Below are 24,905 nucleotides of genomic sequence, written 5' to 3'. Positions count from 1 at the left end.
ACTGATTCTCAAACACTGAGGTTTCATCCTACCCTAAGGCCTTGATATTCTATCTTATTTTCTACATCTTGGCTTTAAGATGAAATAAAACTGTGAGCAAATAACAGCTGGACATTTTGTGAGATAAGCCCTAGTGCTGGGGCACTGTGTCCTCACATACTTTCAGAGCCACTCAACATAAGACACCTCATCCATGTTTCTCTGACGGATGCAGAAATTCCTTCTGGTTTTCTTTGAAATTTTTTTTCTGGCTCTTCATGTCAGAAGTTATCATATGAAAGAATTTGTGTTATGTCAACAAAAATATTTTTAAAAACAGAGCAAGGTTCTTTTTTGCTTTCCACAGTTTTCATAATCTTGGTTAGCTGGAGTATTAGTTTGTGGAATTTGTGTGTCTTAGTGTGTGTGAGGGCAAAAATGACTGTGGCACAAGCAAAACTGTTTGCAGCATCAGAGATCCAGAAGTGTTTCTTTCCTTCCTAGAAAAGATTACATCTGTCCCCAAAATCAAGGTTCAGCATGTCTTTTTTTACTTACTTCTCTATATTTTCCTAAGGGCACCTGAAGTATAGTCTAGACTTTTGTATTTTTGTATTTTGTATTTTCAGAAATGTGCAATTGCTGCAGCAAAACAAACAAGCAAATAAAGAAATCAAAAGCCCTTTGGTAGAAAGTCTAGATGGACACTATAGATTTTTTTTTTTAGGAAGACTAAAAGTTAGAATCATTTGGGTAGGTAATTGGCAGTTGTGCGGAGTAGGAGAAAAAATCCCAAAGGTAATTCTTTGATAAATGTTTGAGCTCTTTTGCATGATGCTAGGCACAAAGCCAAAACCAGAAGAGGTACATAGTAAGGGTTTAACTGGCATGTCTGTGGCTCTGGTTTTTTGCTTCTTGGGTCACAAGCTGCAATGCCAGATTGCTTTTGTGCTATCTTAGTTTTGCTTGCAAACGAAAAATTAGTCCAAAAAAACCAAAGTAAAACAAAAAAATTATGACTTAATGCTAAATTGAACTGAGATCTAAAGGAGCCTTGTCCTGTTCTATGGGAACCTGTATTTTATGTGCAGTTTTATAATGCACTTTAAATCATGTTTTGTGTCAACAGTATTGTCCTCTCTTCTCTCTTAATATGTGTTATGAGAGAGGGAATGCTGTTATGTGCTACTTGTATAGAAATTGTAATTCCTCTCAAATACAGCTTGAAAGTAGGGATTTCCTAAGAGCATCCAACAGCTTCGATCAGAAATAGGCTTAATGTCATCTTGTTACAGAATCTGTGGGAGTGACATAGTTACTGCAACCAGAATTAGCTTAGAAAACAGTTATTGATAGCCATGATTTTTTTAGTATGCATTTTAGCAAGCTTTGCTGCAAATGGGTGTAGTGACCCTTCCTCTTTTGGGGAATGTGTGCATGTTCTTAAGTCTGATGGACATAAGAAAAAAAACATGTTCAAAGGATGAATAGGTTTTTCACTATTTTTCTGTACTAAGAGATACCAATAGATGTATTTTCTAAACTGGAGATGTAAAAAAGAAATTTCTGAGGGAAATTGGCTTATCAATTTCATTGGTAGGTGGCTATGGATATTTTCATCCCCTGAACAGGAACTCTAATCTATTGAACTGCATGTGTTGTCTGTGGTTTCTGTATGGTTGGCATAAAAGACAAACATGCCCTTTAAGGAATTGCTCAACTCCTTGAGATTTACCCATTCATCTGTCCACCCTTCTTTCACCATCTGCTTATTCCGCTGTGGACATGTGAAGTTGCTCCATGCCTGCAGCAAAATGCAGCCTGGATGGTTCACAGTCAGGCTTTTGCATGAAGCAGAGTTTTCCTGTCTTTGCAAGCACGGATGGACTTGCCTCTTTGTCAAGGTGTAGCCCTATAAAAAAGCTGGGTTTTGTATTCCAGCTGCACATCTGCAAACTCCTCTGTAACACTACAGACTTGTATTTCTTTGTCTCTAGGTCTGGGATGCCGGGCGGGAGGAGGTGCCTTGTGTTTTGTCTGCGGAGAATGCAGGACAGAGGTAAGGCAAGAGGGGAATATGACAGCAAAGGGGAGATCATAATCGAGGGGATGCCCATGGGAAGGGGTTGGGTTCAATGCTCCATTTTCTGCTCATTGATATTGTTAAAGCTGCAGGATCCATCCCAAAACCTGTGACTTTTTATTTAAAAGAAATAAACCCACAGTGTAGCCTTCCCAAAAGGAAGCACATTTTTAGCTTGGAATCTGTTCCTCTTCCAAAGTGCTGGTCTAGATACTGCTAGTGAATGCACACCTGCTTTGCTTACAGCTCTGTCTTTAATCTGAACCTGGCCTAACAGATAGAGCTTTTATGGTGGTAAAGTTGTGTCTATTAAAAGCATCTACCAGAGCATAACATCTGGGAACTCTAAAGCTCATGTTCCTACTTTATGGTCCGTTTTTCTTTTAAAGAAAACACTGGGCTATTGATTGTGTCAGGTAGAGAGACACATGCTCGTTGTAGCTGTAACTTTCCAAAGAGGCTACTTTCTACCTGTGAGTTTAAACCCTGTTATTTATGTTCATTTAGTGTCACAATGATGATGTAAGTCATATTTATATCACTTCTTGTAAAATGCTTCTGTTTATATCCCACTGTTTGCGCTGAATTATTTTAAACCAGCAGGCTCATGGCAACAGATTCAGGTTTTCTGACATGGTGGCAGAAATCTGGGTCCTGTAGCACATTACTGGGCTACTTTGGAGGAGGGGAAATAATTTATATTTACTAGTCTTTGCACAATAATGTTGAATTGCAGTTGACGCTTTTAAAATATATATTGAATGGTGCCATTAAAATCTGATCCAGATGGGATTTCAGTTCAGTAGAAAGCAGCATGTTTTTTCCCTTAGAACAACAGAGATCTCTAGCTTGAGGTTTTTAATTTGTCTTCTCAAGCTAGAAATGCAAGAAATGCAAAGGATGTGTCTGTTTTAAGAATAACTATATATATGTATATATATACATATATAAAAATCTTTGTTCTGTGGTTATGAATGATATTTGAATTGCACTTTGAGATGAAGACATGAAGACATCACTTCTGCACACTTGCTGTTTATGGAGGGTCTAGTTCTTGACACTGAGCAGAAAATGGGCTGGCATAATAGAATGAATTATGGCTCTACGTGTGATTTCCTGATGCATTGGAAGGGTCAAATCTGCATATTGGGCAGGACACATCTCTGGCATGTGATCATTTTTACCTTGATGCACCAAAGAGATTTAAATCAGCATAATCGGGGATGGGGTTTCTCTACCATATGGGCCTAGCAGTCGTCTACCATCTGCCTGCATAGATGGCTAAGTGGCTATGATTAATTTATTAAGAGAACAAAACTATCTTGTATATATAATCTTTCTCTAATACTCTGGTAGTGAAAAGCTGCTGTTAGATGTTTCAGAGCGAAGGGAATTTTTTTTTCCCACTGTAGCTCAAAGCCTTGGCCCACTCTAGTTTGAATTCCTCTTTATTTTCTAGTTAGATTTATCTGCAATGAAGTGTTCTTTCACTATCCATCATCCTGTCAGTTATCCCAAAAACATGAAGTAAAAGGTGGAAGTTATCTTTCTGGACAAAGTAGTTGAGCACTGTGCGTGTTTGAGGAGATGCTCGAAAGGCTGTTTAAGGTAATTTTCCCAGGAAAAGAGAGAGCAGCGTCTAAGGAAGAAAGGAATAGTTGTGGATGGCTCTCTCCCGGCTCCCCTCTGCAGCAATGTCCCGAAGGTGTCACTCGCGCTGGTAGAGGGACCTCAGGGCAGTAGATGGCACTGCGAGACTGTTATTGCAGCTGTGTAATTCCTGTCTCAGCGAGACCGTGAGCACTTGGCAGAGGTGACCTCGCATAAATGAGTGTCTCCCCTGCACTTCCCTGTCATCTCGCCAGCACTGGAGGGGTAAATTGGTTTCTTCTCCCCATTCTGCTGGTCTCATGCACATAAAGTTAGGTGAGAAATAAGACAAGTGGAGAACCCAGAACTGCAAGAAGAACTGGCCCTGGATTTTCAGCTGCCAGTTTAAGTTCTGTGTGGGTTAGTGGGACTCAAGTTTTGGGTTCTACTTTGGCCATCTCTCTGCAGTAAAAGTTGGGCGAGTGCTTGTATGTTAAGTGGCATGAACATAGGAGCCATCTTTTCAATCTCCCAGCTGACAGTGGCTTTGCGAGGGCTGAGACTGAAGATTAAATAGGTAAGGAGTTCTCTGAAAGGGTAGTTAGCTTTTCAGGGACACCAAAACACACACCCTAAGGAAATCCATGTTCCTTTTGCTTGAGTGATCCCTGTCCTGTTGTTGAGCCGGACTCCAGCCCCTAATACAAAGGCTACTCCCCATGCAGGCCTTCTGATACAAAGGTTACTTAAAATAGAAGCCCAGAAGGCACCAGTGTTGCTATATGTATCACAAAAGAAAGCTTGGAGTGATTGTAGATGTTATTTTAGCAATAATTGAGGAAAGAAATGTTGAGTCTTTGTGCATAGAGAGAGCTTGAAAGTGTGCATGGCACTGCTGCTATTAGTCAAGTATAGACAAGTGGAATGAGAACTAGAATAATACTTCAAAATGAATAACTACATCAGGCAAAAGTCCAATGATTTCTTTATTAAGGCCTTGATGAGTGCCAAGCAACTCCTCAGCAATACCAAGGAGCTGTACAAAATGTGAATTCCAGTATTTTATGAAACACTGGAGGAAGCAGCCCCCACTGCAAGGAAGTGAAGGGGGCTTTATATTTTATAACTCTCACCCTCAGTGCTTGTTTCCTTGCCAGCTGATCTGGGAGAGATCAGAACACTGAAATGGCAATTATTGTATTTTTCTATCCCTTTTGAATGTACATGCAAAATTACAGAGTGTTTCCATTAAGACCAACAGTCAATATCAATGATTTGCAACTATCTTGCCTCCTTCTCTGATCTGAAATAGACTGCAGTTATTAATGTGCTACTGACAGCTGGAGCTGGGGCACAATGAGAGGGACGAGGAAGCAAGACAGTCATAGTGATGACTTTTAACATATGTTGACAGAGATGTAGTGTTGCTTTCTGCACCCTGCTCTTTTCTTGAACTGCTTCTGTTCCTCAACCAGAAAAAAGAAAACCACCTAATTTTTTCTAATGGCAATATTGAAGTTAATTTTAATGAGATTCAAACAGTGATGTGCTTTACTGAGAGATGGATGGATAGTGTTTCTCTGCTTACTATCAAGTGCAGTGGGTTTTGGTGGAATAGATGTGTGCTTAATGCCAGCTCTGGTTAAGGGAAGACCAGGAGGGAGCCTGAGACTGTGGCATGAGTGAGGCTGGGTCCAAGCCTGTCTTCATGTCCCAAGCCATCTGCCAATGATGCATAACAGAAACTCACCTCACAAATTAGTTTTCCACAGCTTCTGGTTCATAGGATTCTGGATACAGTCAGATCAGCAGGACCAAACAACTGGGAATCAAACCTGCCAGCTGCTTCACTGAGTGACTGTCCAGAGCACCTGGGATTGGCTTTGACTTCCACTGTAGCTCTGAATGGACTTCTGGCCGTGGCAGATACTGCAGTCATGTTAGTAGAAGGCACAGAAGTACTTCCATTGTGTGTTTCTTTCATGGTTGTTAAAAGACACTGAGCTATTCCTGGGAGAAATGACAAATCCCTGATGAGCAACTTTTTTTTACTTGCACAGCTGGTAAAGTGCAATTTGGGAGTGCAGGAACAGCTTAAAGATCCTTTCCCATGAAGAACAGTTTGTCAATCAGGAAAACAAAGCAAAATGTAGAGCATGTCCTAATGGGAAACCTTCCCAGGTTGTCTGGTACCTCAGGGTGGTGCAGAGCCAACTATCCTATTCCTGATAGTTCTTTCACATAAGTGATTTGTAAAATTTCCCTGAGGCACCTCTGCAATGAGGAACAGAGATGAAACCTTACATAGCCAGAGGCAAATCTTGCTGCTAAGTGGATGCTTGGAATGAAAACCTCTATGCAGCATGGTTTGGAGATTTCTGCTGTGGTAAATGGTGATTCAAGTACAGTTCTTGCTTGAGAATGTTATGAGGCTTTATGAAAGTAAATGTTTGGACATGGTGCAAATGGTGACATTTTATTAGTGACGCTGTGTGTGTGTCTAAGGCGAAATATGGTGGTGTGTGCAGGGGAAAAACTAATATGATAAAGGGAAGGAGGGAGTCCTGAAAGCAGTTTTGAAAGGGAAAGAGCATGTTTCCAGCAACCCCATCTTCAATCAGAAGTTAGAAAGTGGCTCTTCATTGCTGTGACCGAGTTCAGTCTTGTTTTTAAATTCTCCTGTCTTCCAAAGTAACAGTCCAGATCACACAGCAGCTTCACAGTGACCCAGACAAAGCTGTCTGCTGGCTGAATTGAGAAGATTTTCACACAGGATGGGACCAAAAGTATTGCCTATGTTGCACGGTTGTAAACAATTAACAGTATTAAGCAGTTTTATCAGCTGCTAATGCTTCAGACTCTACTGTCTGCTTGGATGTGGAGGGTAGCACACAGAATAACATGTAGCATGCATGACCACCTTGGATATTGAATTTCTGACACGTTTCAGTAGCCTGGAAATCAACAGGCAACAGCTGCAATGGAGCTGGGGGCACTGCAGAGCCCTAAACCATGCTGTTAGTAGGGGAAAGGGCACAGACCCTCTGAGTCTTGCTTTAACATTGATGGTTTGGGGCATGAAGTGAGGAAGATGCAAAGCTTCTCTGTCTTGCTACACTGCAGTCCTCCCAGCACCATATTGTGAGTTGCTGGGTCACTGGTAGGTAAATGGGGAGAATCTCTGTGGTGGGACATTGGCAGTAAGTGACAAGATTAGGGTTGGGAACAAGGTGGACAGCCAATGTTGTGTTGTTGGCAGAAAAAGTGACTGTTGTTTCTGACTTGCTCTAAACAGCATCTGTAAGTTAAGAACCTTCAAGGGAAGCAAAACCAAAGCTTCAGCACTAGGATCAGCCCAGCAGTCAGGTCAGCAAAGACAGGCCTTATGCCCAGGAGAAGAGATCTGCTGACAGTGATGTTGCAGGAGGAGGAGAACCAAGTAGAGAAGCCCCTGGGTTGGCTGGCCACAGGCAGCCTCAGTCCTTCAGCACTCAGAGCTTGTTGCACACGTACTTTGTAGGGCTCTTGTAGAAGGAAGATGACTTTGGAAGGAGGTGAGAGGTGGGTCTGAGCCCCTTTGTGCTAATACTGTGATTTCCAAGGAAGGAAGTGAAGAACCAGCTCCTAAGCTGACTCCAAGTATGCCTTTGGGACAGAAACAAGGAGCACTTCAGCTCCTTTCCAGCATGAACAGAGCACAGAGGTGACCATATCCTCATGGAGCCCATAAATGGGGTGTAACTTGTGTCATTGAAATCCAAAGACATTCTCACTGTCTGTCTAAAAGGTATTCAGCCATTCACAGAGATGAGTATCACCCAGAAGAGGCAGAATGACAGATTGCTTCCAGCCTTCAGAACCTAGTTGGGCAAGAGCACTTCTGCAGAAGTCCATAGTATGAAGAACCTGACAAGAAGCAGGCAACAAAACAAGTAAACTGTTTGTACTGCCTGAATTTAAGGCAAAACCAGAACCAAGCTGGATTAGTAAGTAAAATTGCTATTAATCAAGCTCTGGTGGTAGCAAAGTGAAGATAATCCATTTAAAAATTGCCTTTAACCTTCTACCATGACAGGATCATTATTAAATTCCATGATCTTAATGTTGCTCACTGCTGTATATGGGTTATGGGGTATATAGCTGTAGAAAAGTGAGAGAGTAGCAGCCAGTGAGACAAACCCATCGTGACACTGTGTTGTGACAGAGATTGATGCTCTGTATCCCCACTACCATTCCATGTGCCTGAGAGGTGAAAGTAGAGACTGGTTCTGCATTAATGCAGCCATGTGCTATTTACATATCACAGTGGGATGGAAATAAATTTCCCATAGTCCCCTGCCTTCTCCATGTACAGCTGTAAGGATACAGGGTGCACTGCTTCAACACTCAGCAAAGTAGCCCAGCCTTGGTAGAGAAAGAAAATTTATCTTTTACTTAATTAAGTCTAGGAGTGGGAGTGAAAAAGGAAAAGATTATTCTAGACACCTAAATAGATTTCCTTTGTGTAGGATTACATAGGTCAAAGTAATTTCTAGCTTGACCTTAACTATTGAATGCTGCCTGGCAGTAGCACTAGGTCAATATGGGGCCGAGGCGGCCCACAGTCCTCTCTGTTTCCTCAGAGGGTTTCATGATGCTTCCAGATCACTTTTAAAATAATGCAGCCTTGAGAGTGCCACCTCCCTAGTGATATATCTTCACTCAAGCTGCTGGGAATGGTGGGCAGACAGAACACCACTCCTAAGGATCTCCCAAGTGCCAGATCCTCACAGATTCAGAACTGGCAAGAGAGGAGCTCTTAAGTCACTTGGTTTGGGGCTGAAAGTGAAGATTGACTCATTTCACTGACTTTCCTTGTTGCAGGGAGTCAGCTTACTCTCGTTGTGAGATGCTGAAATGAGTGACCCTCAAAGTGGGAGAACATATGACAGGAGAGTTTGCTGGAGCTGTCTGGAGGCAGAGTTCAAAGACAAAATGGAGGCTAAAAAGCCTGGACATTCTCCCTTAACCCCTGCAGGAAAATGGGACTTCTACATGGAAGCCTCCTCTCGCCACACACGTGGTATCGCTGTCTATCATTCACTCTGTGCATGCAGCATGCAGGAGAGGTGAGATCCATCCCATTTGCAAATCCTGGTTTTCAGGCTTGTGACAGGCCTGAACCATTGCTCAGTAGCCAGCTCCTGAGACTAGAAAACCTGGTGCTTTTGTATTCCTTTTTCCTACAGCTATAGTGTATTTAAAGCACTGTGGGGCCAACTGTCCCCTCTCATGTGCCACTGAAAACTGCTAGGAGGGAGAGGCAGAGTTTGAAGCTACCCAGGACCATGGAGACCATGCTCTCTACAACCCATTAAGAGCAAACCTGTAATTCAAGACCTCCCACAATTCCTCCAGCCCTAGAGAGATACCCCAATACACATGCAGGGAACACTTGGTTTTTGTACTAAGCCATGCTGCCCATTTAGGCTGCACACACTGCAAGGCAGAGACCTTTCGTTTTGCCCAGCTTAGGAGCAGCTGGGACTTTAGTCTTGCTGTTCTCTGTGTTCCTCAGTGGGGCGAGGACCACTGGCTGCTGAAACAGCCAATGCACAGGGCACGGCAAAGTCCTCAGCTGATCAAACCAGGTCATCCTGTCCTAGGGCACGTGGTCAAAGAGCAATCTCTGCCTCGCAAATTTGGTTTGACAGCCATTTCTGCAGGATGGGGGAGGACAGCAATGCCTTCTAAAGTTGTGGAAGTATCCACATCACAGTGGTGCCTAAAATCCTGCAGCTGGACATTTCAGTTATACAGACAGAGTAGACATTGCTCAGGGACGTGGCTATTCACTTCTGAAGTTTTCTATGGACTTCCTTCGGCTTGAAATATCCTTCCATGACTTCCCTCCAAAGCAGTACCATAGCATCTGTCTTACATTGATTCTGCTTATGAATTCCCTACTGGTACTTCTAGGTATGTTTCATTTTCTCTAACATGGTTTCCCATGCAAGTACTGAAGTTAGTGCTTGAGAAAATCTCACCACACTAGCATTGGCTCCTTTCTACAATAATGGATATGTCAAATTCAATTCTTAAGAGCTCTGAGCTGCTTTTTCAGCTAGTAATATACTTGCTATTTTCACATTTAATTATTTCTGTTGTAGCAGTGTCCTTTAAAAAGTAGTATTGTTGTAGCCATAACAGTCTAAAGACACTTCAGGAAAAGAGTCTTTTGTGAGAACAACCAGTGTAAATAGCAAAATGAGATGAGCTTCCAGGTACAAAAAGTGCCAGTTTAACCTTATTTTTAAAAGCCCCTTCCTGAATCATGTTTATTTCAGATTCTCATTAGTTTTCCTGAGAGCCATATTACACAAATAACCATCACTTTTCTGGTAATCCTTTTCTAATGCCCAGAACCTGGCTATCATCATGCAATTATAAAATACAGCTGAGGAAATCAAGGCACAGAAAAGGCAGGTGATTTGCCTGTGTGGGTGGTTGAGTTAGTCATATAACTCAACAGCTCTTGTCTCCATGTGCTGTGTTTTAGCTATTGAAGAAGCATCATTTCCTTTCCCCAGGATACATCCTGGCTTCAGATTGGTCCTTCTTGAAAAAGCTTCTGAGTTTTGCTCTCAGAATATTTGGGGCATATCACAAACTTTCTGTAAATTAGCATAATATGCCCTGATCCAATCCAGCTGTGGAGTTGTGATTTGTTGTGAGTCCCAAAAGTACAAAGAAATTACAGGGAAGGGGTGGTGGTGGAGGGGGTGTTGTGTTTTCCTCCAAGGAACAAGCTGTGCAAATGTGCTGTATTTAGTGTAAGGAAAGGAGCTCTTTAAGAAGTTGTAGCTGGGTGGGAAGTCAATCCCTTCTTATGTTTCTAGTCTGAAAGTAAACGTGGGAAAAATTATACTTTTATGTCTGTGAATTTTTCTGTGCTGCTAGTGGGGTATAGCAGGTCTGAGCTATAGCTGTGCTCCTGCTGCCCACAGTCCTCAGGACATCTCTCTTAGAAGTGGTTGCTCCTGCTGGCTGGAATAAGCCTTCAGGTGCCATCACTCCAATCGTTGTCCTTTAAACTGATGGGTAACTCTGGTTAGAAACATGGAAGGGAATCAGCCTGTACAGTGCTGCTCTCTGCTGTGATGGGAACCTCTCATGCAGTCCTAGAGCATTCTGCTGTCTGCCCTCTGCAGTGTTGCAAACTCTTATGGTTAAATGAAGAAGGCTGTCCGTTCTCATGGGTTTATGATTATCCCAGCTTAACTCACTGGAAAGGCACACTACAATAATAACTTCAAGAGATCCTCTGCAGCCCAGCTCCCACACTGCTCTTCAAGAACTTGGGGGACAGGAGGAGAAGCTAATTTAACTGTAGTCCTTTAACTCAAGTACCTCAGTTAGGATTCTTATCTCCCAGACTGCCCTAAAGTCACAGAGTTCTGCTTTTGCCCCTTTCTGCAGAAACTGATTTTCTCCCTCGATGTGCTCAGAGCTTTAGGAGGTTGTTTCAAGAAGATTCCCAAGTACTTTCAATTTCCACCAGGCAATGAAAGTTTCCAGGCTCCTGCTGCCCAGCTTGTCATATGCCATGCCACACTTGGCTGGCAGCTCCCAAAATGGCAAATACTTCTCACATGTGAGCAGAGCACAGAGGGTGAAGCTGCTGTCCCTTGGCAGGGCCCTAGGCTGTCCTGCAACAACTGCTTTTCATGCAAGTAGGGACAGAAAAGCTGAACTGAAAAGCCAAGGTCCATATGGATGCATCTAGATGGATGTATTTTCTTGCTGTTATGGCTGCCCTACTCCACCTGAGTGGTGCGAGACACCAGCCTTCTGAAACTGGAATTAGCTCATGCTAAGGAGAGCTTGGCCCCAAATATTTTAGATTATAGCAGGTGTTGCACGTAATATAATAAGTCTCACAAAGGGAGGCAGAGATGCAGAATGAGACCTACCAGATAGCTAATAAAAGGAAAGACCTTATAAAGAACAAAAAAAGCTGCTAGTGATTGCAAAGATATGCCGCCCCCAGGAAATTAAAAATATGAATGCCCTGGCATATGCAATAAACATCTCCTTTGTGTCCATGTAAAAGTGCCGAAACCTCTGGAATATTGAGAAATTGAAAAGATCCTTTTAAGTCTTCCCCATACAGTTCAGCTGCTTGCAAGTGGTGGTGAAGAAGATGAAGTAGATCAGTCTGGCTGCTGTGCAACTTTATTTACCAGAGAACCCAACTTCAGGATAAACACATGCGTCAATGCGCGCACCTGTGTGGGGCTGCCAGGCAGCTGCCGCTCGGTGAAGGGAAGAGGCGACAGGCTACAGCTGTAAAGACAATGTAGAATGGGAACAGTGTGCTCTCCCTATCTTTCCTGGGCATATATCTGTCCAACGTCAGCCGGCGATTTGGGACCCGCAGGACGCCGGTGTGGGTCGGAGCTCGGCGCCTGTTCGCAGGCGGGGTCCATCCTGTCTACGCAGACCCCCCAAGGGGAAAAATATACTATATATAGAGAGAGACACACACACACACAATATTTTCTACCCCCTCCTTCCCCGAGTTTGCCGTTCCCCGCCCTCCGCGGCGGGGGGAGCGCACCTGCGCGGCGGGCGGCCCGGGGCTGTGCGCAGGCGGGGGCGGGCAGCGCTCCCCCGCCCGGCCCCGGCCCCGCCGCCGCATGCACCGCCCGGCCATAAAGCGCCGGGGAGCCCGGCCGCGCTCGGCAGCGCCCGCCGCTCCCGCCGGCCCCCCCGGGCCCCTCCGGCCGCGCCGCTGCCCCGGGGGGCGGCAGCGCTGCTCCTGCCGCGATGCCGGGCTGGAGGAAGAGCCTCGCCCTGTGCCTGCAGCGGATGCAAGAGGACGGTGAGCGCGGCGGGGGGAGAGGAGAGCTGGAGGTGCTCGGAATTACCCTCTGCCGCCCCTTTTCCGTTATTCTTTTGCGGGGAGGGAGGTGCTGGTGGTGTGTGTCTCTCTGGGAGGGGAACGATTCTCTACTGGCATGGAGCTCCGCGGATGAAGGGACTGGAGGGGGGATGTTCTTCGTGCCGGTAAACTTTGCCGCAGCAAATCTTCCTTTCTATCCCCGGGCTTGCTTGGTTTCTGCTTTTGTGTTTTGTTTTGTTTTTGTTTTTCTTCTTCAAGTGGTGGGGGCAAACCTGAGCGAGAGGTGGCTGCGCGGTCCTTTTTGGATATTTAGAGGGGCTTGCAGTATCTGAGCCCCAACTTTCTAAAGCTATTGGTGATGCTGTTTTCAGCTAGTAATTTTCCCCAGTGCCAACTCCGCCTGGGGAGTAAAGGGTTTGCAAATTGCACAGAGGACGTGTCACGGTAATCCGATTCCTATTGTGCCGCTCACTGTTGCTCATAGTGACTATGAATTATTTTGTTTACATGCTCAAGAGTGTGATGTTAAATAAATGCTGGACCTGCGGCTCATAAAAGTCGTGAGAAGACATCCACAAGGTGGCACAGCATAAGGGAGGTTTAAACGTTGCACTTCGGCTCCTGCGTTTGTAGATGAACAGGCATGAGAGTGGTGGGGAAAGTTTATGTCTCTGAAATGAAGTGCATTTCTCCTGTGCTCTCATGGGACTCAGGTGCAGGAGCTGATCTGGGATGGGCAGAATCAAGCAGGAATGTGTGTTTTGTGAACCCCTGCTGCTTTGGTGCAAAGTAGCTAATGGCAGGTTTTTCCTTTGAACCCCTTCCCAGACTACGTCTCTAGACTGTTCACTGGTAAACAGACTTAATAAATATATGAAGTGGCACTGTTGCAGCATTTCATGTGAGTAATGCAAGAATCATGGAATTCTCTGAACCTGCTGGTTAATAAGCACAGAGAGAAAATGTGTTCTTAGATCCCCTGCAAGGTGTTAGGACAGAGTCATTAAGCTGCTGTGCCTTTCTGATGCTGCTTCCTGGCTCCCACTGCTTTGGGAGAACACCATCTATTTCTGCTGCTGGATTGCTCTAGGACTATGGCTTCCCCTTGGAGCCTCCATCCACCTGAGATAGACCTGTTAAAAATCTGGTCCTGTAGAAGAGTGAATCAATCCCCTGCTCAACACACCGAGACCTGTTGGCATGAATTCAGCCCTGTTATGGTGCAGTGCTTTGTAACGCTGCCTTGCTGCAGCTGGCACGGATGCTCTTGCACCATTGGGTCGGGGTGGCTTTGGGAGCCTTATTAAACATTCGCAGCAGGGACCTCTTAATGTGCAGCTGTACTGGGTTAGTGTTTGCTGGGTTACTTTCTCTGTGACTTCATATGTGTATGTACTGGTTCTTGTCTCTGGCTCTATGGAATGCCTTTCCTCCTCATCTCCCTTCCCTCTGTCTTCAGTCCCAGCACTGCAGTGAGTCTGTGGCTGGTGTGCATCTCTTTGAGTACATTGCATTTATTTCCATGGGTGTTTCAAAGAGTAGTCAGTCTTAGGAAGGTGCCATTTAATCACAGAATGGTTTATCTGGAGGGATAAATCTTGCAGGCTTGAGCTGATATGCCGTGTAGAGGAAGATTAGCTGAGCCTGTAGGGAACTTCTTTCCCCTTTCCCCAAGGCAATCGGTTTGATGGCTGTGTTATAGCATATAAATCTGCAGGGGCAGCAGAGGAAATATTTGGTAATGTTTTTGTAGCACTGCAGTGTTAACAGGTATGGTAGAGGTTTTGCATCATGACGTGTCTCTGTCTGTGGCAGGAGAATTGGAACTAGATGATTTTTAAGGTTCCTTTCAACACAAACCATTCCATAACAATACTGTGAGAAATCTCTGTACTGTTCAGATTTTGATTTTGCAAACAACCTCCAACCAGTATATGAAGAAATATTGACTTCTGGTTTTCTTTATTCAGAGCAAGTTGTATCTGCCTTGCTGGCATATCCATGCCTACATGGATGTGATAGGTTTGGGGGTTTTTTTATACCCAAGCTGAGGAGCTTTCCCCCCCAGCATGTGTGCTTTGGCCCATCAGTTTGTTCACTTCCTCTGAGGACCACAGTACTTGAGCTTCCAAAGGAAATGTCCTGGTGTTCAGCAGGAGCACAATTGAAATTAGAAGAGTGGTATATTTTGGTTACTGGATATTAATGTGATGAGTATCTCTTGCTATTTGCAGCCATTCAGAACTGGATTGGAAGCTTCATTAATCACAGTTGGTAGAAAAGGTCAGCCATGGTAAGTCACTTAGGGAACTGCAAGATATACACGAACTGTGCTGAAGTATGATTGCCATTTCAAAATACCACCCACAGCAAGTGTCTTCATGCATGTTTTGCCTTAAAATTTCCGTCTCCTGGAAGATGGGAATGACTTCTGGCCAGTGTGCAGAAATGCTTCATTATATAATGTGTTGGTTTTCTCCACCACAAAGAGACTTGTACATGGGATGTCCTACTCCTTACTCTGTTTCATACAAGGAATAAAAAATAAATGTCAATGACTTGGAAATATTTGGTGAAAAATGCTCCCTCCAGCCTGTACTGATTAGAGACCTGTTACCCCAAAATCATGGGGTTGGTCAGTTTCTCCCTGCATTACTGTGGAGTTGTCTCAGACCTGGAAGCAGAGGTTAAAGCATCTGGTCTTGCTTTCTGTCCCTCAGTGTGTGTGCAGAGCTGTGTGGCCAGATCTTCTGCTGATTTATCTCCCTGATAACTCATCCTCTCTTGAGGAAGTGATGAGAACTAGTTGGCCATGCCAGACCCTTTCCCAATCCAATGTGTGCCCCCCCCCCATGCTGCTGTCCTTTATGTGAGGACTGAAGGATTTGACTGTATTGTTGCTGCTCTAAGGTTTTCAGTAGCAGAAGAAGCAAAGGCTAATTTCTGCTTTGGGAGCAAGAATGTACGTGGGCAGGTGGGAAAGTCTCTGTGTTTTTGGCACATCTGAGTGCATGTGGAAACTGTGTCTCTAGAAAGGATAAACTGTATCTGCAGACTGAGAAGTGGAGATACTTTTCTCCAAACTGGTGAAACTGACTTATCTAGATGCATAGGACTTGTGCGAGATGGGTCACACTTGTGGGCAGACACCCTTTGCTTAACCTGAGATGTTTTTCTGCTTCTAGGGGGAGGCAATACAGAGTTTGAGTGTAAATTTAGGTTGTTGATACAATTCCCCTTCCTCCCCCAGCTGGTTTTTCTTGAGTAAAAGCAGAAAATTTGACTCTCACCTTTAAATCTCTGATATGATGCCTTATAAAAATAAAAACCAAAACCAAACCTTATGAAAGACTGAGGTAATGTGATTATAAAATATGAAGTGAGTTATCCAGCCCTTGCTTGAATCATGGGGCAGCTGGAAAGCAGGGGAAGGGGAAAGGGACAACTCAGACCTGCTTCAAAAAGTGACAATAAAGCAGGATTTTGTTGCTCCTATTTGCTTCCTTCCCTTGTATACAGCTCCATGCTGGTTACCTTGGAAACAGCTGTAGGAGCATATAGGGGCATTTTGCTGCTGTGTAGCTGTGGGCAGAGGTGTCCTGTGGTGCATGGAAAGGAAAATCTGTCATGGTGCAGGTTGATTTGTAGCATGAGGGTAACTAAGTAAAAACCCATTGCAAGATCTCCCTTTCTTGGCTGCCCTGTCTTGCTGCAGGTAGTTTGGCAGGAGTGAGACCCTGGGGAAAATTTAGCAGGGGAGTGGATCTTCACGGTTTTGGCAGAGCTATTTAAATTTTTATAATAGGAAGGTAAAAATATCTTAACAGTCTGTTTTAAGGAGGTTTATAACAACTGGGCTATGGACATCAGGTTTTTATTCAGTCCTCAGAACAATGTTCTGAGATGTTTTGCTCCATAGCTGTGAAACCATGACTAGAAATGGGATTCTTCTTTACTTATTCACATGCATCAGGGAGAAACATCCCACTAAGATGGAAATTTACTGGGTTTGCATGATTAGCAGAAAATTAGATCTTCCATTGAGTTCCATGTTGTTTGTGATATGCACGTGATATGTAGAATAACTAAAATAGAATAGCTGTTAAAAATAATGTGAATTGTCTTTTGTTCACTTACCCATAAACATTTTGATCTTGCAAATGGTATGCTGTGCATAGCTTTAAATCAGTTGAACTATTCTGTTGCTTAAAATACACTGTTTTTTCATGTATTTGCCACATCAGAAATAATTCAGTCATTCAGAAAGGCTTTTTTTTTTTTTTTTTTAATCAGGTTGTCTTAGGACCATCTTTCAGTGCCAGGTTGAGTCTGTTCAGTTTTAATACATTGCCTTACAGAGTCCCTTTGTCCAAACCTACAATGACATGATCTATTATACTGGCACTGAATTTTCTGTAAAGAAATACGGCTGTGTAGCTGTCACTTAAGTAGTCTGCAGTTGAAATGTTACAGCTGAAGGGCTGTTACATCTGTCCACTGCATGTGGGGTATTAATGTATTTCTGCATGTGATACTTTTGCTTTACAGTGCATCCAAGCTTTGTCAGAGATGAGGACTTGCTCACACAGAGCTCAGGAGTTTATGGGCTGCTGTTTGTTGGTTATACTCATTATACAGGCCACTGCTTTTAAAAAATGCAATAATACAGGTTCTGACCCTCCAATGAAGTGTGGTGGGGAATTAGGATTGCATGAAGGCTGTGGTAGTAATTCTTAAGGGATAATGCTCACTTATCAAACTGATGGAATAGCTGGAGCAAATCCTGCTAGACTTTGATGGGGTCTTTTTTTGCTCATTAATATGTTGATGTGGATTTGGTACCCGTTGAGTGAGTAATAACTGCACCCGAGCACTGTGCTCACTGCTCCCCTCCTTGCTGGCTGTCACACTGCTCTGAGTTTGGGCTGCTGCTTTTGATCCTATACTTCAGCAGTCAGAAAATTTAACTCTGATTGAGAAGTCCTGCACAACTTGGGGATGAAGCCACACAGGTTTTATGGAATGACTTCAAAGCCTCATTGAAACTTGATTAAAGACAGAGATTGATAATTATTTTCCTTTTTGAATTGATCTGCCAGATTTTACAACTTGAATGTGATCCTGTATCTGCAAACTTTGGCTTTATGAAACTGTATGGACATTGTGGCTTCTGCTCTCTTGTTTATACTATTACTCTGTGGGGCTTCTTGTGAAGAAGTTTTATTATCAATATTGAGTGATGATGCTCAGTGCTGACAAAAGCATCAGCTACAGTGGTTTGGCATGCTTTTCCTTTAGTGCTGCCAAGGTTGGAAACTGTGGGGTGGGGGGGGAACTTTCAGGATGCTGAAGACCTTGATGGAAACCATGAATTGTGATAGCCAGGAAAATTTTAGAGTGAGAAGTATTGCCAGATCTGTCTGGAACCAGGCCATGCTTGATGTTCTCCAAACCTGTTGGTGTTGCTATGGGCTCATGCCAAGTGTAGTGGAAAAACACATGGGCAACTCCCAAGAAATGGATGTGGTCTTTGAAACTGTTGCAGTCTTGAGCTGATTGCCACTGCTCACGCAGAGATCTTCTGGTGCTCTGGGTTGCACTGAAGGGAAGATTGCTCAGGTTAAACTGAAGTGTGTGGCCAGTCTGAGGTGAATGATTTGCTGTGTCTTTTTTTCATTTCTGTTTGTCTCTTCCAAGTAGACACAAGTGGCAGAGCTGTTTAGTGGTAGGCAAAGGAAGGCTGCCCACCAGGGCATGAGCTCTATGCCAGGTTCTCTTTCTATGGTTAAGACTGTGTAGGCCTTCCTACGAATGTCCCATTTTTGACTGTTCTGTTAATTATTAGACTTCATTATAATGGAATAAAAGTACTTATTTTGAAAATTGAGTGAATTTAGAGGTATAAATATAGTAGAATAATTATAGGGGTAGAGCTCTATTGAAATTACCTCGTTGTAGACAAGCCCCAAGACAGTGAATTAGGCATTTCTGGAGCTCTGCATCACATAAATGGAGCCATTTCTTTTAAAAGCCAGACCTAATCCATGAAATTCAGAGCAGTGATCTATACCTGGAAGGCTTGTGTAATGTCTAGAGAAAGGTGAAAACTTTTTTCCCATGATGGTCTCTTTTCCCAGAGAAGCCACATGTCTCCTGTTCCAGTGAATGTTGGTGATGATCCCACATGTATGGGAACTGCTCCTGCATTAATGTCTTGGGCCAAAGGCAGTTATACCATCTAAACATCTGTTTGTGTTCCTGAAAAGAGTATAGCTACTGTGCACTGACTCTGATGTAACTGGGATTGGAACATGCGCAGCATTTGATCGAGAAAATAAATCCCATGCTGATAGTCTCTGTTAGAAATGAGAGCATCTTTTCTGCAGTGCTTGACCTGGGTGAACCACACAGTGGAATGGAACATTCCCCCTTGGAAGGGTCTGCATTTTGTCCACTTAGACTTGATCTTGCCGTGTGCTCTGTCCATTGAGAGAAAAATATAATGAAGCTTTCCATTTAAAATTCAAGTAGAATTTTTATTCAGTCCTCTTGTTTTGTCAAAAGAATGAATTACCTTTTTTATTTTTCTCCAATTTTCCTCCCCTCTCTCTGTCTTTGGAAAATAAAGGAATTCAAATAAGATTGTAAAATTTATTTGTTTTAGCAATTATGGTGATTTCCCTGTTACTGACTCTCCCCCTCATTAATGTTAGATGAACTTGGCATCTAGTAATTACTGGCTTTCACTTTTCAGCCAAAACTATTTTCTGGCTCTAGCAAAATTTGCTGATTTCATTGATAGCATTGGGAGAGCTGCTTTCCACTGGGAAATTAATTCAAACATTTTCCCCTGACAGCTTCAGGTATTTGGCATCAAGACCACACTGCATTTAAGGAGAAGAGGGTATTTGAGCTCAAGGAAATGCAGTGCATTAGGATGGGGTTAGATCCATGTCTTATCTGTGTTAAGTAGAGGTGTCAGTGACCCTGCCAGCTAAGCTGCTGTGTCTTGATGAGTAGAAACCTCTTGCTGAGGCCACAAAATAAATTCAATACTACATTCTTCAAGTTATCTATGAAGTAACACCCTTTTTTGCTAAACAACTTAATTTCCACTGTAAACAAAGCACTACAGAGCTTTTGTTTTAGCAATTATATTAACCTTGGCTGCTGCATTGTGCCAGAGTCAGAGGCTTTTCAGGGTATTTATTTGGATTATAGGTGTTGTTGCCTTTTCTTGTACATGTGATACTCTTAGTCATCCTGGTGACACTTCATTCATCTGTACAAAGAAATAAAGGTCCCGGCTCACATTTGAGTATTGCTTCATACATCCCATGAGGGGAGCTGCTACTTACATCAAGCCTGAGAGATCTCACTTGGGTCCCATGGGATGGAGCTGAGATTAGCCACTGAATTTTTTTATTTCTGTCTTTAATTTATAAAAAAAAAAAAAAATCAAATGTCTCCTCTGTTCTCAAGGCAAAGTTGAGTTTAACATGTGAGAGTCAGCGCACAGAGGGTTCCAGTCTTATCTTTGGTCCCAGTTTGATGAGAGCAGTCACCACAGAAGCAGAGTATAGACTCAGAGGTGGGGGTGGAGGGCTTGTCTGCATTTGCATCCCCTTGCAGCAGAGGCCTTGAAGATTTAGCAACAAATGAGATGCAAAGAAACAGGGAGAAAAACAAGATAATAAGGCAAACTGTCAGGCAGTGTGACAGTTTTGCAGAAATTAGTGATGCTAAGTTGCTCTCTTCTTGCTTGCTACCAATGTGCTTTTCTGGTGCACGTTCAGTTTTTCTATGTGTGTTCAGGAAATAATATTTCCAGGAGTGGGGGCTCCCTCATTAAAACTATCTTGCCCAAATCCATAGCTTTTGATTACTGGAAGTCAGGGGAAATTCCCTGGGGCTGTCAGAGTGGGATGAATTTAGTGAAGAGCTGGAAGGATGTGTTAGTATTCATAGAAGCTTGTCTCAGGGCTATGTGTTAATCCTCAACAGAGGGCACTGTTGGGAATGAATATTTTGTTTCTAGATTAAATGTTCTTTTGTTTTCTTTCATCTTGGAATAGGAGACAGTCAATCTCATTACTGTACCTGCAGTCATGTCTTTAAAAACACCCTCACAAAGCTCCCTTTTGGGGTTAGAGGGCAGGTAGATCTGTGTGAGGTGGGGCAGTGCTGTCTCAGTCTTCTTCCTCTTGGGAGCATAATCTTTTCAACCTTCTTCCATCTCTGATTCTCCCCTTCAAGTCATGGAGGTTCCTTCTCAGCTGGAAGGTAGCTGTAAGTGAAATGCTTGGGCTCTGTCCCTACAGGGAGCTGAGCCTGGTGTGCTGCCACCAAGTTGTTTCAAACAAAAGCAAAATTCAGGCATGCTGCAAAACCCAGGGCAGGCATTTAGATGAGATGCTGACACTGTGAGCATGCTCCAACTCACTGGCCATGCCCTGCTACTCCAGAGTCCTTCACAGACTTTGTGTCCTTTGCATCCTATCCAAACACTTTGTGCAGTAGCACCTGGCTGCATGAAAAAGCTGCCATGTTCCCCAACAGATCAGGCTGTAGCCCAGTGGTAACTGCAGCAATTCCAGAGTGGCTGGCACTTACTAATGAGTTGGTTGGTATTGGGGATTGAGTCACAGGCCTTTTGGTCCTGTGCCTGTGTTCCTGACTGAGCGTACGGCTTGCAGCAAAATAATGTTATCATTTAGTTTCTTGGAGTGTTGGGGTATTTTCTCTGTCATTTGAGATCAGTGGGACTGAGGGGTTCTGTATCACTCAGAAAACCAGTCTGAAAGCCTCTGCCACAGTCTTCGTGTCCGCAGAACACAGATAATGACTACACTTTAAAAGGTTTTGATGCTTAGATCAAAACGAATACGGAAGTGCAGTTATCGAGTGTAACTTCATGGCTGTCTTTCTCTGCTTAGTATCTTCATATTCATAATTATAGCAATTGTGCCAAATATTTGGGAAAAAATGAGGTAAAAAATGTCCTTCTGGAACAGGGTTGCAAATCTATTGCAGCATAGAGCTGGGCAGAACAAGAAGTTCTGTTTAAGTGGATAAAAATTTCCCTCTACAGTAATGAACTGTGCTGTGAGTTTACCAGCTATATAATCTAGTTTCCATCCATTACACCAAGTGATAATCCTCTGGCAAGTTAGGTGCTGTTAGCAGCATTTCTGTCAGCCTGGGTCTGGCTGCACATCTAGGCAACCTGCCTTTGAGGAATTTCAAAATTTGCCCTAGTCAGTCATGCTGCTTCCTCAGCCTCTGGAGACTCCATTTCACGTGTAACACAAAGCCAAACTGTCTTGCTTCTTTAATTGTATTTATTCTGCTTTTTCTCCACCCACCACCTGCCAAGGCTGTTTGGCCATGTCTAGGGATGGCTCCTGAGTTGTTTTCTTGGAATATCCATTGTAATTGGCTTTTTGGCGTATCCTGTCCTACTTTAATTTAATTCCTTCACTGTCACTGTGCTTATACAGGGACTTGTTAGTAAGTGGGTGGGGGATCAGAAAGCAAAACATGTGCAAACTAGGCTGGGATGCTGGTTTCTCTAGGGCTTGCTGCAAGGTGAAACTTGCTGGCTGTAGGGTGTCCCTGCCTGGGGATGAGCTGTGCAGCACTGTGTGCCTCCAGCTCCCAGAGCCAGGCTTGCTCTGTGGTGAGCCCTGTGCTGCTCTGGCAGCTGGCACTCTCCTGCTCTTTGGGCTGCCCCTTGCCGAGGGTCACGTACTGCCTGGAGAGATTCAGTGACAGGCAATACTGCAGTGAATGCCATCCAGTTTCTGTCTCTGAATAATTAAGAGGGAGAGCGTGGCTTTTAGCCAGGGAGTGCTGTCCTCTGCCACCCATCTGCTTCCCCAACTGTTGCTTGGAGCAGCTGCTTGTCTCCAGGGGCTTCTGGACAGGGCAAGGGGGTGCAGATTCCTGACTATCCTTCATTGTCTTGCCACTGACATACTTAGTGAGCTTTAAGTCCTTGGGGTGCTGTTTTTTGGTGCTTTTCTTTTGTGCAAATTCACGCCATGGTTTTTAATTACAGGCTGCAATGGTGGTGCTTGGTTTCAATGCAGTGGTGGAGAGCACAGAGGTGGGAGTAAGGGGCAAGGGACTGGAGGAATGTGTAGTGAGGGGGCTTGTTTCACTGTTATCTCTCTCTGCAGCTGTGAGCTTCTTATAGAAATCCAGCTCCTGCACAGCTGGCTGTAGGCTGGATGTGCTGCTCAGCAGTGTGCAGGAAGAACAGCACTGAATAGCTCTGCAGGCAGATCCCTCATGCTCAGGTGTGATGGGCATGCTGGCAAAGCCCCCATGGAGAAGGGGGAGGCCGTTCAGTACTGTGTAAAGGAAAACCACTGACAAAGCAGCCCTTGCATTGGAGGAGCAGGTGATAATGGCAGCCTCTGCAGTTTCAAACAGCTGAGGAATTCCCTGTGTATATGATCATGTGCAGGTTTTTTAAATGTGACTAACTCTAGGGTGGATTGGCTCTAGAGGCTTTTCAAAGCCCCTCAGTATAGTAAGATAATGTAATATTTTTATTAGCTGTGGCCCTGTACAGTGGGGTAGTCCAGCATTTGACCTGTGGAAATTCAACACCAAGTAAGTGAAAGACAGGAAGACACCCCTAAAGTTGTGACAGCTTTTCAAACTCATCTCTGGGCACTGTACCCCACTGCAAACTCTTCCCCATCTACAGCTTTTCTCATTCAGAGTTTCCTGCTGAAGCCCAGCAGATTTCCTGTGATGAGTCACTGCTCTGAGGCAATGTGACACTCGGTGTGTGATTCCTATTTCCAATCTACCTGTCACCTCCTCAGCCTGCTACTAACCAGCTGGCTGGGTTAGCCACTGGCAAGCTATTTAACTCATTTTGACACAATGAGTTAGTCAAGCTCACAAGTCAGAGTTGAAATAGACCTTATCAGACAGCACACAAACTTTGATCTGTGCTGTGAGAGTATTGCTGATAGTGTTTTGGGAACATTATGTGAGTAAAGGAGCGGAGGTCCATAAAGAGATGTTTTTTGAATGTATTTCCCTCTTCTTTGTGCACAGAAACTTGAATTTGAGTGAAAACCAACAATTTGGGGATGGATTGAGGGAGTAGGAAAACTAATTTATGCAGCTAAGTAAGCAAGAGGATGGAGGTACACTGCCATGACTGGATGGATGTATTGGGAAGTGCCGCTCTCCTCTAGTGTATAATATTCCCACTTCACTGCAAGAGAAGACAGACACAAATCTACCCATCCTCCACAAAAAATCATTGTGGAAAGGTGTGCTCTTTCCAGGAGAGTTGATTCCAACCAAGAGAATGAGTCCATCTTCCTGGCTGACTGTGGTGACCCAGCATTGGAAGGGACCTCTACTTTGCCTGCAAGTGAGACATTAAAACACCAATCATCCAGGATAATGCTGTTTCAGGAGCTCATTGATTTTTATCGGAGAGAAGTGAGTTAAAAGGATGAGTCACTGACCTATTAAAAAATGAACAACCTCCTCAGTGCCATTAGGAACTGGTAATAGATCATCCTGGACAAGAGCTGGTAAAAGGGGATTAAGGGGGTCTCCTTGTGCCTATTGTTGTTCTACATTGTGTGTGGGTGCTGTTTTGCTCAGTTCTTTTTATGGGTAAAGAAACAGCACACCTTATATATAAAAAGCCAACAACTTCTTGTGAGTGTAATTGAAATTCAGGTCTAATCCTTATTAGTCCAGCTGTAACTTTTACAGACAAGGACAGAGTGTCACACCCTTGCTGAGATGTGGCAGTGGTGGAGAGTGAGGTTGGAGCTGGTGTCAAGCACCTCTTCCACTGGAGATCCTCTTGCATGGGGATATCTGATTTAAACTGCAGGGAATTTACCTGCAAGATTTCTTCTTTGCAAACTTGTGCCTACGCTCTTTGATCCCCCTTGCCCAGGCTGAGGAGCTGCTTGCATGTTCTGGGCTTTAGGTAGTCACAGGAGGTGTGAAGATGTGGAGAACTGAGGTCTGGCCTCCTTTATAAAATACTCTGGGATTCACCTTTGAGAGGTGATGAACAAACGTAAAATTTTAATTTAAAAACTGAATAATACCATAATGGGTTTTTTTCCTTCTTGCGTTGTAGGTCAACTTTGAGCCCATGGTTACTTGCTCTCCCACTAGTAAAATGTCAGTCCCTATTTGATCACTTCTTTCCTGTCTCTGGTACCTGCACAGGGCTTTGGGATAATAAAGTGGGAGTCTGGTGCTGAAATATTTTCTCTCTTTTGTGCCAAGTCTCGACTTTGGGAGTTCAGTCAGTGTTGTGTGCAGATATGATCAATAAAGCTGCTAGTGATGTACTTTGCTATTAAGTCTTAG

General features: G+C 43.8%; 1 protein-coding gene across 2 annotated transcripts in view; it reads left to right on the top strand.

The window, feature by feature from the left end:
• Nucleotides 1-12,387: 12,387 nt before the first annotated feature.
• The window catches only part of GRIP2 (glutamate receptor interacting protein 2), a 272,319-nt gene continuing 259,801 nt past the window's right edge, over nt 12,388-24,905 (top strand). For both annotated transcript variants that reach the window (XM_069027506.1, XM_069027508.1), the window contains exon 1: nt 12,388-12,515. In XM_069027506.1, coding sequence (XP_068883607.1) covers nt 12,461-12,515 — 55 coding nt within the window. In that variant the 5' untranslated portion in view covers nt 12,388-12,460. The remainder of the gene's footprint in view (nt 12,516-24,905) is intronic.

This window comes from Aphelocoma coerulescens, chromosome 12, assembly GCF_041296385.1.
Source record: "Aphelocoma coerulescens isolate FSJ_1873_10779 chromosome 12, UR_Acoe_1.0, whole genome shotgun sequence".
Taxonomy (NCBI): Eukaryota; Metazoa; Chordata; class Aves; order Passeriformes; family Corvidae; genus Aphelocoma; species Aphelocoma coerulescens.
Note: the sequence above shows the minus strand (reverse complement) of the source record. Positions and strands in the feature narration are given on the sequence as shown.